The 13,368-nt window shown below is 34.9% G+C and overlaps 1 protein-coding gene across 4 annotated transcripts in view; it reads right to left on the bottom strand.

Moving 5' to 3' along the window:
• The window catches only part of PIK3CB (phosphatidylinositol-4,5-bisphosphate 3-kinase catalytic subunit beta), a 168,817-nt gene that overhangs the window by 45,837 nt on the left and 109,612 nt on the right, over positions 1-13,368 (bottom strand). For all 4 annotated transcript variants that reach the window (XM_029940169.1, XM_029940170.1, XM_029940171.1 and 1 more), the window contains 2 exons: positions 5,919-6,107; positions 1,399-1,520 (listed from right to left, as the gene is read on the bottom strand). In XM_029940169.1, coding sequence (XP_029796029.1) covers positions 1,399-1,520; positions 5,919-6,107 — 311 coding nt within the window. The remainder of the gene's footprint in view (positions 1-1,398; positions 1,521-5,918; positions 6,108-13,368) is intronic.

Raw genomic sequence — 13,368 nt, 5'->3', positions numbered from 1 at the left:
AAAAAAAAAATAAAGTTACAAAGAAAAATAAATAAATAAATAGCCATAGAGTTTAAACCTCATTTTTGAAACCAGAAACGGATAAACCTTAAGAGGCCCATTATCTGAGACTGTATCAATAATGACAATTCTTCAAATAAATCTAATAGATTTTCATACATGTACTGGCCAAACAAGACTGTACAAACATGTTCACTGCAGCACTGGTTGGAACTGGGAAGTCTGGGGAAAACAAAATGCTCCTCAACAGGGAAATGGAGTAAATAAAATATATCCCTATGACAGAACATTACACAGTAGTGAAAGAAATAAACTATATTTATACGTAATGGGAGAGAATGACCTCAAAAACCTAACAATAAATTTTTTAAAAAGATTTAAAATAATACATATGCAAGACATATTGGTGTAACTTTTTTAATGTACAATATTATTATATATATTTTATAGATATAAAAATGCAGTATAAACAGAAAAATGTGGTATAAAAAGATAACAGACCAAATTCATGACCATGGTTTGCTTGGGAAGTGAAAGTAATCAGGACTGGGTAACCAAACTATGAGGATTTCACCTTGAGCTGTAATGTTATTGGCTTAAAAGTAGAAATAAAAAAATATATATTACCACTTGTTAATTCTGAGTGGTGGACAGAAAAGAGTTAACATAGCAGCAGGCCTGGCTGCTATCCTTTTAAAAAGGGTGTTAACAACCCTGGCCTTTTGGCTGGCACCTGGAAACACAGATTTCAGAAGGCTTCCTACCACCTAACACATAAGAGTGGCTTTGTGTGCATAAACTGTTCTGACCAAATGATATGGTTTTTGCCCGACACCCACTTTCCTTCTAAAAGTCTAGAATTTTGCTTTTATGAGGGGGGTTATGTGACTAGCCCCCAATAAAAACCCTGGCCACCAAGTCTCTAACAAGCTCCCCTGGGAGACAGTATTTCAGATTTGTTGTCACAATTCGATTGCTGTGGGGAATGAAGCATATTCACCGAGACTCTACTAGTAAAAAAAACTCTTAGAAGCTTCTGAATGGTTTCCTTCAGACTTTGCTCCATGAATCTTTTTCCTTTGCTAATTATACATTGTCTCCTTTTGCTATAACAAATCATTGCCAAAAGTATGAGTATGTGCTGTATCCTGTAAGTCCTAATGAATCATGGAAACCAAAGGTGATCTTGGGGGTTTTGTTTCATAATATAGGCCAAAGTGAAAGAGAAAGGAGTGAGAGAGAGGGAGGGAGGGAAGGGAACAGGGAAGAAGAAAGGAAAAATATGCTTTAAACTGAGTAATTCCTCTTTCCTTTCTCATGCGACATTCAAGCAGACATCACCTTCTCTACCTACCGCCATGTTATTCCTTTCCCCAAAGAAAGCCACCTGCAGAATACCTCATCTGTCGCAGGCAGCCCACAGCATATTCTCGCACGTACTGATCCGGATAGTTGAAATCTAGAAGCTCTAAGGCGTCCCGGGGGGGCAGTTTAGGCCAAATCTGAAGTAGTGCTTGAAGCTGTTAAAAAAAGTGAACGTGGTTCAGAAATTACAGGAGAGAAAAATAACCTATTTTTCCTTGGCACACAGGAGCAGAGATGGGTGAAAAGAAAGTAAAAGCATACTTGCAATTATTTAGGCCTCAAAAATACACTTCTGTTTACATCAATTAATAATGAATGTCTTTATTGAAATATTCTATAGATAAGCAAGTTTAAAAAGCTAGGAAGGACTTACCTGAGAAGAGAATGTTACACTGAATATGCGATTCTACAATCATTAGCCGTTAAATAATTTTGTAAAGGAAGAAATGAGAAATGATCAAGGAATAGTCAGAGGTAGGAGGGTCTGGGTGGCTCAGTCAGTTAAGCATCCAACTCTTGATTTATGCTCAGGTCATGATCTCATTGTTGGTGAGACTGAGCCCCGCTTCTGAATATGTGCTGACAGCATGGAGCCTACTTGAGATTCTCTTTCTCCCCTCTCTCTCTGCCCCTTCCCTGCTCCTTCGCACGCACAGGCATGCACACACTCATGTGCCCTCTCTCTCTCAAAATAAATAAATAAACCTTTAAAAAAAATTGATAATTATGATTGGACCCTATTGGACAAAATCTTATTCCTTAATATCTGATAGATTTCAATGGGTTTTCTGGGGTATCACATAAAGTAGCACCTGGAATCCAAAGAAGACACACAAAATGTATGCAAGATTAGAGCCATAAACACATGTAAAGAGATGGGAATGAGTGGAGGACATCTCTCACCTGACTGCCCAATCTCACCTCATATTTTAAGAGGTAGCCTGCAAGTACCTGCCGGCTAGCTGCCTTGTCATTTGTCATTTGACCTTTTGTGTAAAAGTTGGGCTTTAAGAACTAAAAAATTTTTATTTTATTATTTTAATTCTATTATTCAATTGTTCTCATTAATCATGTCAAGTGCCCAAAATAGGTCAATAATACTTGAGTGAATACCTACCAGCTAAGTTAAAAGGTATTTTCTCACATCAAGCAAATTTAACCTCACTAAAGATACTTTTTAAGAAATTAACTTAATTTTTCTGGGGTGCATTGGTGACTTAATCGGTTGAGAACCCAAATCTTGACTTCAGCTCAGGTCATGATCTCACGGTTCCTGAGGTCGAGCCTTGTGATAGGTTCTGCACTGACAGCACGGAGACTGTTTGGGATTCTCTCTCTTCCTCTCCTCCTCTGCTCTACCACCTCTCAAAATAAACTTTTAAGAAATTAACTTAATTTTTCTATTATTTTACATTTGCAGAAAAAATAACACCTCTGAATTACTTTTAAAAATCTGATTACAGGGATGCCTGAGTGGCTCAGTCAATTAAGCGTCCAACTTCACCTCAGGTCATAATCTCACAGTTCATGGGTCTGAGCCCCACATCAGGCTCTATCCTGACATCTCAGAGCTTGGAGCCTGCTTCGAATTCTCTGCCTCCCTCTCGCTCTGCCCTTCCTCTGCTCGTGCTCTATCTCTGTCTCTCAAAGATAAATAAACGTTTAAAAAAATTTTTTTAATTAAAAAAATTCTCTTTAAAAAAATCTGATTACATTGCTATTATTACTATACATTTACATACCCTGCCAAAAGTAATGAAATTTGATATTATGTTTATATAATAAATTACATAAAAGTTGTTCAAATACAATAAAATGTTCACGTTTTAACTTCTACCTTCAATTTTTGTTTAATTATTCTTAAACTTGGATAAATAAAAAGATAAGCTTTTTACTTGCTCTTTTTATCTATATAAAAAGACATATATTTATCCATGGTATCAAAATATCACAGAGATAGGGCTACCAGAAAAAAAAAATCTAAAAATACTCCTAACAAGCATAATAATGAAAAAAAAGTTGACATATACTGGTTTGAAGATAGGAAACCCCTATCTCAAATCACTTTTTATCACTGATGGGACTCCCTCCCCATTTTGCCCAAAGTCCTGATAGACCAACATTTCTCATTACGGAAAGAGGAGTTGGGGGGACCATTTCCTGAGTGAAACAGTAGTTAAAAAAAACCCTAGCATCCACAGCTAACACATGGAATATAACACTACACAAAAACAATACAAGGTAGATAAGATTCTATAATACTAGATGGTTAAACTATGCTGGGAGTTTTAAAAAGAGTCCTACTATTGGAAGGAGGTTATGTTTAGTAAGATTACTCATAATTATTAAATAATTATATAAATAAATAAATTTGCAAAATTCACTACTTTAGTTTCAGGAAGGCTATGGGAGCGAACAGTGAAGAAAAATTTGATTCAGCCATATAAATAGTGAAAGCAGTGCCAATTAACTACCAGCCTTTTGCAAAGACAACTGAAACCCCTTTTGCATTAACAGAATATTTTCCTGTGGATTAAATGAAGGCTACTTTTTTAAATCTTGGGGCAGTTGGGAAGCTGGTCTTGTACAAAATTTTCATCCACAGCTTTTGCCTTTAGTACCAGAATATAAATTTTGCACCAGGCTCTGGCTCTCCACTTCTAAAGGTAGTCAATTTATTAAAAATTCTGTTTATATTCTTCTGCACTCACTCACTGTAACTGGCAATGGGACAGAGTTGTGAAAACAAACATACTACTTTTTATTACATCAATTTTTTTTCTCTAGACTACTAAAAAAAGGATTAGGATTGACTTTCTTCTATTGAAATGAAGAACATTAGTTTATATCGGAAAACAATGCTTTAGATTACCTTATGGAAATGAGACAAGTAGGCTAAATTCCTGAATGTTAAAAATTTCTGTCCCTAGGGTTCAAATAAAGAAATATCATGCATAAATTTGCTCATTCCATTTTTTGACTGTTGACCTAAGAAACCTCTCTCTCAAATATCTTTTAAGAGTTCAGTGAGAAATTTCTCCTATTCTAATGCTATGCAAAATAATCATATGATGCATTTCTTGGATAAGCAGTTAGAACTGAACACTAATGGATAGATGAGAAGGAGGCAAATATGCCAAATAAAAAATGCTTATATCTTATATTCCACTATTATATGGGTTTCATAGAAAACTAACCTTGAATGTAAATAAATAAACGGTTAGAAGATAAATATGTCAAAACAATCAAAACTTATCTAAATGACAAAAATAGTTCCTTTTCAGAGTAAGCAATGCTCATATGGTCTAACTGTATAAAAGTTTAAATGAGACACATAATACAATTAGGTAACAGGATTCAAAAATTGTTAAATACTAGAAATAGACTCAAAAGAAGCCCTTTCTAAACTTAAAGCAATAAAATAATCAAATTTAAAAAATTAATGTGTGTGATTAAAATAAATATACATTTCTTGAAAAAAATTTTAAAGTCATTATAAGGGGCGCCTTGGGTGGCTTCATCTGCTAAGCGTTTGACTTCAGCTCAGGTCATGATCTCATGGTTCATGGGTTCGAGCCTCATATCGGGCTCTGTGCTGACAGCTAGCTCAGAGCCTGGAGCTGCTTCAGATTCTGTACCTCCCCCTCTCTCTACCTCTCCCTCATTCACACTCTGTGTGTCTCTCTCTTAAAACTAAATAAATATTAAAAATATTTTGGGGGGGGATGATTATAGATTTTACACCTGCAACTAATAGAACACTGTATGTTAACTACACTGAAATTAAAAAAATTTTTTTAATTTTAAGTTACTATAGACTTACTAAGACCAGAAAACTTTAAAAAAGATCAGGTGAATTCAAACAAGTAAGGTAAATAAATTTGGTTATTTTAAATACGCCAAATGTATTCACTCTGATTAAATAACCATTTCAAGTGTCTTTCTATAGAGCACTGATAACAACTGCATTTAATAAGTGATAGTGCTTTCTTTCTGAAAATTAAATCAAGAAACTAAACTTTGATGGCTTTTTGGAACAATTTTTTTCCTTTCTTTATTCTGCCTAAAGGCAAACATTCATTAATACTGCCCAACTAAAATGAATATTAAAATTCATCTAAAAGGTTTATGCTCTAAAACATCAGCTTCTAGAAAGAGGTAATTTTCAAACAACATATTCATTTCAGAATAGTCACTGCAAAAATTAAAGTCATTTAAGATTAAAACTTTGGAGCTCATTGATGAAATTGTTAGAAATAATCCAGAACCTTCTACAAGCAGGTAGCAATTACAATGATAACATCAAAAGCATGCTTTAATTGTTCTTAATGAAAGGTATAGAAAACCTATCTAAAATCTGGAATTTTAAAATCTTAAACTTTCTAGTCTATCATTAAGAGTATATGTAAGAGTTTAAAACATGGAAGATTTCTCCTATGGAAAATTATACACTCTATGGCAATATTCCTATGTAAGAAAGAACAATGTACATGAAATCAACAAAGTAATATATATTCCCAAAAAGAATTACAAAAATTATCTTTTGCTCTTACCTGAGCAACATCCTCAAGTTTATTCCACTTGATCGACAGCAGTAATTTCGGCAGTGACTGTGGGAAATTCTCTCTGCAATCTTGTCGCAAAGTCCAAATAAGATCCATTTCATTCTCGCACAATTGAGACAAGGGGTCCCTGTCCAAGATTTCTTTCAGTACAGCAAGAAACTTTTTTCCACCTCGACTCTAAGAAAGCAAAATACTCATTCATCAAATAACTTAATTCTGTGAACATCACTGGCAAACACATAGCAAATTTATATACAATGAATTTATAAACAATTTATGAGCCTTAACATGTAAGATACTAAAGACCTAATTCCTTAAAAAAAAATTACTAAGGATGGATGCCCTTTTTATACGTTTTATTGATAGAATATTAAATCTGTAAGCTAACAATGAAGGAAAGAATTATTTTCAAAGAGTTCGTAAGAAGGGAGGAATACAGCTTCATCAAAAATACATGTGCAAACAGTAGGTGGCAGAATTGCAACTTGGATTAAAGAGTCATTCATTATTTGAACTGAATTTCTTTCTATCCTTCTATTTTAATTTTCAATTTCTATAAACAAATGAAACAACAAAGACGAACCAAACATATGGAGTTTTTAAAAAAGTGTAAGCGTCTTGCTAGCTCAGAGGCACAAAAAAACATTTAGATTAAGCACTGAATCCTGGATAAAACTAAACATGAAACAAATACAGTTATCCCATTTTCTTTCCCAATCCTTATAAGACTAAACTAAAATAACGAAGATAGCCCATGCTATTTTTTTGGATCTAGATTCTGAATTGTAGTTGCAGTAACATGAAAAAAAAAGAGAGAGAAAGAGAGATTCATTTCCCCATACTTAAAAAAAAAACATTATCATTTAGGCCAAAATACATTAAAAAAAAAACTTTCCAAAATAGGAATTTTTTATTGGAATTTCATATAAGCATTAAGATAACTATATTATTTTCTAAAGTAATGAGATTCAAAATAATACATGCATACATACAAAAGAATGACAATTATGATTGTTTACATAGAATTGTCTAGAAAATCTGAAAGAATCAACAAAAATATTATTGGAACTAATACATAATTAAAGCAAGATTGTAGGACAGTTTAATATACAAAAGTAAATCAATTTCCCATATATCAATAATGTAAGTGGTATTTGAAATTAAAAACCTAATACCACTTTCATTAGCACCCAGAAATACGAAAACTTAGGTATGAAACTAACAAAATATGTACAAAATCTATATAAGGAAAACTACTGAACTCTGGTGAAAGAAATCAAAGAACTAAATAAACAGAGATATATCCCATGTTTATGAATAAGAAGATTCAATACTGTGAAAATGTCAGCCCTTCCCAACATAATCAACAGATTCAATGCAAACCCAATCAAAATTCTGTAGGTATCAACAAAGTTATTCTAAAGTTATATGGAGAGACAAAAAACCGAGAATAGCCAACACAATAATGTAGAAGAAAAAAGTTGAAGGAATGACACTACTCAACTTAGTAAAAATAAATGTGAAATACAAAACCATAAAACTCCTAAAAGATAACACAGGAGAAAACGTAGATGACCTGGGGTTTGACAGTGGTTTTTTTACATATAACACCAAATTCATGATCCATCAATAAAAGAACCAATAAGCTGGACTTCACTAAATTTAAAATTATCTCCTCTGTGAAAGACACTGTCAAGAGAATGAAAAGACAAGCTACAGATTGAAAATAAATAAATATCTGCAAAAAACTTATGTGATAAAAAACTGTTACCCAAATATTCAAAGAACTCTTAAAACTCAACAAGTAGAAAATAAGCCACCAGACTAAAATATAAGTCAAAGACCTGAACAAACAGACAGCTCACCAAACAAGGTACAGACATAACAAAACCATATAAAAAGATGCTTAACATTATATATCATCAGGGAAATGCAAATTAGACAAATATGAGATAAGACTACACACTTATCAGAATGGCCAAAATCCAGAACGAATGCTGTTGAGGACGTGGAGCAACTGCTGGTTGGAATGCAAAATACTATGACTGCTTAGGAAGACAGTTTGGCAGTTTCTTACAAAACCAAAGACACTCTTACCAAACTATCCAGTAATCATGCCCCTCCGCATTTACCAAAAGTGGTTGAAAACTTATGACCACAAAAAACACATGGATGTTTATAGCATCTTTATTCAAAATTGTCAAAACTTAGAAGCAACCAAGATGTCCTTCAGTGGGTGAATGGGTAAACTAATACATACAGACAATGGAATATCATTTAACACTGAGAGGAAATGAGCTTTCATGCCACAAAAAGACATGGAGGATCCTTAAATACATAGTACTAAGGGGAAAAAGCCAGTGTGAAAAAACTGCATAGTCTATGATTCCAACTTATAAAACCTGTGGAAAAGACCAAATTATGGAAAGAATAAAAAGATCAGCGGTTGCTAGGGGTGGTGGGGGGAATGAATAGGCAGAGCACAGAGGATTCACAGGACAGTAAAAATACTCTGTGTAATATGATAATGATGATAATGATAAATACATATTATACATTTGTCCAAACTCACAAAACACACAACACCAAGAATAAAACCCAAGGTAAACTATGGACTTTGGGTGACTATAATGTGTCAATGTAGGTTCATTCTTGGTAACAAATTTACCACTCTGGTGAGTGACACTGATAAGAGGAAAGGGATATGCATGTGAAGGGGTAGAGATATATGAGAAATCTCTACCTTCCTCCCAATTTTGTTGTGATCCTAAAAATTTTCTTTAAAAAAATAAAATCTTATCTACATGCACGCATGCGCACTGTGCAAGCACGCGCGCGCGCGCGCGCGCACACACACACACACACACACACACACAAAATGTATGATTACAGTGGTTTTATATTCAGACCCTCAACCTAAAAATGGTATGCTCTCTTTTACAGGCTTGACTGGGTTTCTCTGAAAAATTATCATGACAAGTTATCAGAATTTGATATCAAACTCCTACACTCACACATCTTAAAATGAAACCTGTTGGTGCAAACAACATAGTATAAATTGTTCATGTCAGAGAAACGCAGACTGCTATTAAATTACTGCAAAAAGCTAGCAAACCTACTATAATTTTGTGAAACAAAATTAAGACTTTACAGACATACTGTAAGTAAATATCCTGAGGACCTACAAGTAAATTAAGAGGGGAGAGCAAGGGGGTTGGCTCTATAATTGTACTGTGATTGTTTACTGAGCTATGAAAAGCAGAGCACTGAATAAAGCCAAGGTAAAAATAAACAACTGCCAGAAATGTGGCAGGAAGCCCAAATAAAACACAGAATCTTACATTCTTTTGCAAAACCCAAAATAATCAGTAATGAAAACTTATACTGTACAGGATAAATGGTGAACTTACACACCTGTTCAAATGCTTGAACTAAAATAAGAAAATGGTGGAAAGCAATTAACACTAACATTCATATTCTCTATTTTTCTTTATGTTTAGACTTTTCAAAATCATATACATATTATGATATAATAGTGATCATTGACTAAAATAAAACAAATAAAGCAAACATACTTTGCTATAAGCAAAAAGTGACTGTGGCTCTTTCCCCCTCTTCCCTTGGGGGATGGAATGAGGGGGTGACGGTAGCATGAAAGGAAGAAGCCATTTCTGTAACATAAAATCTGTTCAAGGAGAAGCAAGTGTTGATACAGAAGCTGAAGAAGTTGTCCAGAGAGGTAGCTAACATAATTAATGAAGGTGGCTACACTAAACAACAGCTTTTCAGTGTGGATAAAACATTGTTATATTAGAAGAAAATGCCATCTAAGACTTTCACAGCTACAGAGAAGTCAGTATCTGGCTTCAAAGCTTCAAAGGACAGGCGGACTCTCTTCTTAGGGCTAATACAACTGGTGACTTTAAGTTGAGTCCAGTGCTCAATGACCATTCCAAAATCCGATGGTCCTTAAGAATTATGCTACATCTACTCTGCCTGTGCTCTATAAATGGAACAACAGAGCCTGATGACAGCACATCTGTTTACAAAATAGTTTACTGAATATTTTATGCTCACTGTTGAGACTTAGTGGTCAGAAAAACAGATTCTTTTTAAGACTTTAGGGTTGACAATGCACTTGGTCATCCAAGAGCTCTGATGGAGATGTATAATTAGACTGAGGCTGTTTTCATGCTGGCTAACACAATATCCATCCTGCAGCCCATGGATCAAGGAGTAACTTCAACTTTCAAGTCTTATTATTTAGGAAATACATTTTCCAAGGTCAAAGTTGCCATAGTGATTCCTCTGATGGGTCTGGGCAAACTAAACTGAAAACATTCCGGAAAGGATTCACCATTCTAGATGCCATTAAGAACATTCAACATTCATAGAAGAGGTCAAAATATCAACATTAACAAGAAGTATGGAAGAAGTTGATTCCAACCCTCATGGATGACTTTGAACGTTTCAAGACTTCAGTGGAGGAAGTAACTGCAAATGTGGTGAAAAGAGCAAGAGAACTAGAAGTGAAGCCTGAAGATGTGATAGATGTGCTGCAATCTCATGATAAAACTTGAACAGATGAGGACTTATCTCCTATGGATGAGCAAAGAAAGTGGGTTTTAAAAAAAAATTTTTTTAAGTTTATTCATCTTTGAGAGACAGAGCGTGAGTGGGTGAGGGGCAGAGAGAGGGAGACACAGAATCTGAAACAGGCCCCAGGCTCTGAGCTGTCAGAACAAAGCCTGAGGTAGGGCAAAGACTCATAAACTATGAAGTCAGGACCTGAGTCAAAGTCAGATGCTTAACCAACAGAGCCACCCAGGTGCCCCAAAGAAAGTGATTTCTTGAAATAGAATCTACTGCTGGTAAACATGCTATGAAGTCTGTTGAAATGACAACAAAGGATTTAGAATATCACATAAACTTAGCTGATAAAGCAGCAGCAGGGATTCAAAAGATTGACTTAATTTTGAAAGAAGTTCTACTGTGGGTAAAACACCACTAAACAGATTGCATGCTGCAGAGAAACTGTTCCTAAAAGGAAGAAGAGTCAATTAATGCAGCAAACTTCATTGTCTTATTTTAAGAACTGCCACAGCTACCCCAACTTTTAGCAACTTCCACCCTGGTGAGAAGCTATCAACACTAAGGCAAGAACTTCCACCACCAAAACAATTACAACTTGCTTAAAGCTCAGGCAATGATTAGCACTTTTTAACAAAAAGTGTTTTTAAATTAAGGTGTGTATATTGTTTTTAAGGTATAATGCTACTGCACATGTGAAATTACAGTACAGTATAAGCATAACTTTTATAAGCACTGGGAAACCCAAAAATTCATTACTCTCTTTCTTGTGATATTCCCTTTATTGCAGTGGCTGGAATAGAACCCACAGACAGTATCCCCTAGGTATCCCTGTAATTGCCTGACAAGCTGATAAACGTACAGTTGTAATAAATCTCTTTTGTTTCGTTAACAAGAAGTGCTGCTCAAAGTATTTATAGTAGTAGATGACATCTATTGCAGGACTATGGATATTTCTGAGAACTCTAATGGCAAAGCAGAAGACACCCTTGGCCAGACGTTTCTCTAACTAGCCAACATTAAATAATGCTTTGATTCTGTGTAAATAAAAAACAACATACATTATCTCCATTTCGCGTTCTGGCCTCTATATAATTAACCATTCTGTATAGTCTGGCTTTATACTGAAGACACATAAAAACTGTAAACAGACAACATGATAAGAGAAGACTAGACTCAGCAAAGTCTTAAACTATCTTAAGAGTAAAAAAATTAAGCTAAAAAGTATAGGTAGTAAAAAAAATTACACAGATTGTAAACTACACAAAGTCATCTATTTTGTAGTTTTTGGGTACAAACAATGGGCATATGTGGCAGAAACCACGGTTGGTCCCTCAGTATGGACTCAGTTCTTCCTTTATATAAATGATATAAATGATATCCTCAAAAAGAATGGGCGCAGCCTCTACTCTTGCTTTTCCTGTTCCAGCTGGCTGCACCATAAGATGCAAGACGCTAAAATACCAATATTAAACTCTGAGACAGAAAGTACACACTAACATGACAGAGCACCAAGACAGAAGAACCCTGGTTCCCCGGCATGGTAAATCCTGGCCTGATTATACATGCTGTTACATGAGATAAATAAAATTACAGTCTCTTCATTCAACTGAATAATATTTAAAAAGACAGTATTGTCAAACTATGAGGTAGCATAGCATCCCTTAAAGACTAGAGGCTGGGGGTGCCTGGCTGGTTCAGTCAGTAGTGCATCCAACTGTTGATCTCAAACTAGTGGGCTCAACCCCATGTTGGGCATGGAGCCTACTTTAAAATAAATAAATAAACCAATCAATGTAATACATCAAATTAACAAAAGAAAAGAACCCTATGATCCTGTTGATAGATGCAGAAAAAGGATTTGACAAAATACAGCATCCTTTCTTAATAAAACCATCGAGAAAGTCAGGATAGACGGAACTTACTTAAACATCATAAAAGCAGTTTATGAAAAGCCCACAAATAATATCATCCTCAATGAGGAAAAACTGAGAGCTTTCCCCCTGAGATCAGGAACACAACAGGGATGTCCACTCTCACTACTGTTGTTTAATAAAGTGCTAGAAGTCCTAGCATCAGCAATCACACAACAAAAGGAAATAAAATGCATCAGAACTGGCAAAGACGTTGTCAAACTTTCACTTTTCACAGATAACATGATACTCTAACATGGAAAACCTGAAAGACTCCACCAGAAGCCTTCTAGAACTTATTCATGAATTCAGCACCTTCATAGGGTACAAAATCAATGTACAAAAGCAACAGAAAGAGAAATCAAGAAACTGATCCCCTTCACAATTGCACAAAAAACCATAATATACCTAGGAATAAATCTAACCAAAGATATAAAAGATCTGTATGATGAAAACTACAGAAAACTTATGAAAGAATTTGAAGAAAACACAAAGAAATAGAAAAACACTCCATGCACATGGATCAGAGGAACAAAAATTGTTAAAATGTCATTATTACCCAAAGCAATCTACACATTCAATGCAATTCCAAACAAAATCGTACCAGCGTTCTTCGCAAAGCTAGAAGAAACTATCCTCAAATTCATATGGAACCATAAAAGACCCTGAAGAGCCAAAGTAATATTGAAGAAGAAAACCAAAACAGGAGACATCACAATCCCAGACTTTAGCCTCCACTACAAAGCTGTCATCATCAAGACAGTATGGTATTGGCACAAAAACAGACACAGAGACCAATGGAATAGACAGATAACCCAGAGGTGGACCCAAAAATGTACGGCCAATTAATTTTTGACAAACCAGGAAAAAGTATCCAATGGAAAAAAGACAGCCTCTTTAACAGGTGGTGCTGCTAGAACTGGACAGCAACAGGG

This window comes from Suricata suricatta, chromosome 5, assembly GCF_006229205.1.
Source record: "Suricata suricatta isolate VVHF042 chromosome 5, meerkat_22Aug2017_6uvM2_HiC, whole genome shotgun sequence".
Taxonomy (NCBI): Eukaryota; Metazoa; Chordata; class Mammalia; order Carnivora; family Herpestidae; genus Suricata; species Suricata suricatta.
The sequence above is the reverse complement of the archived record's forward strand: the minus strand, read 5'-3'. Positions and strand labels throughout refer to the sequence as shown.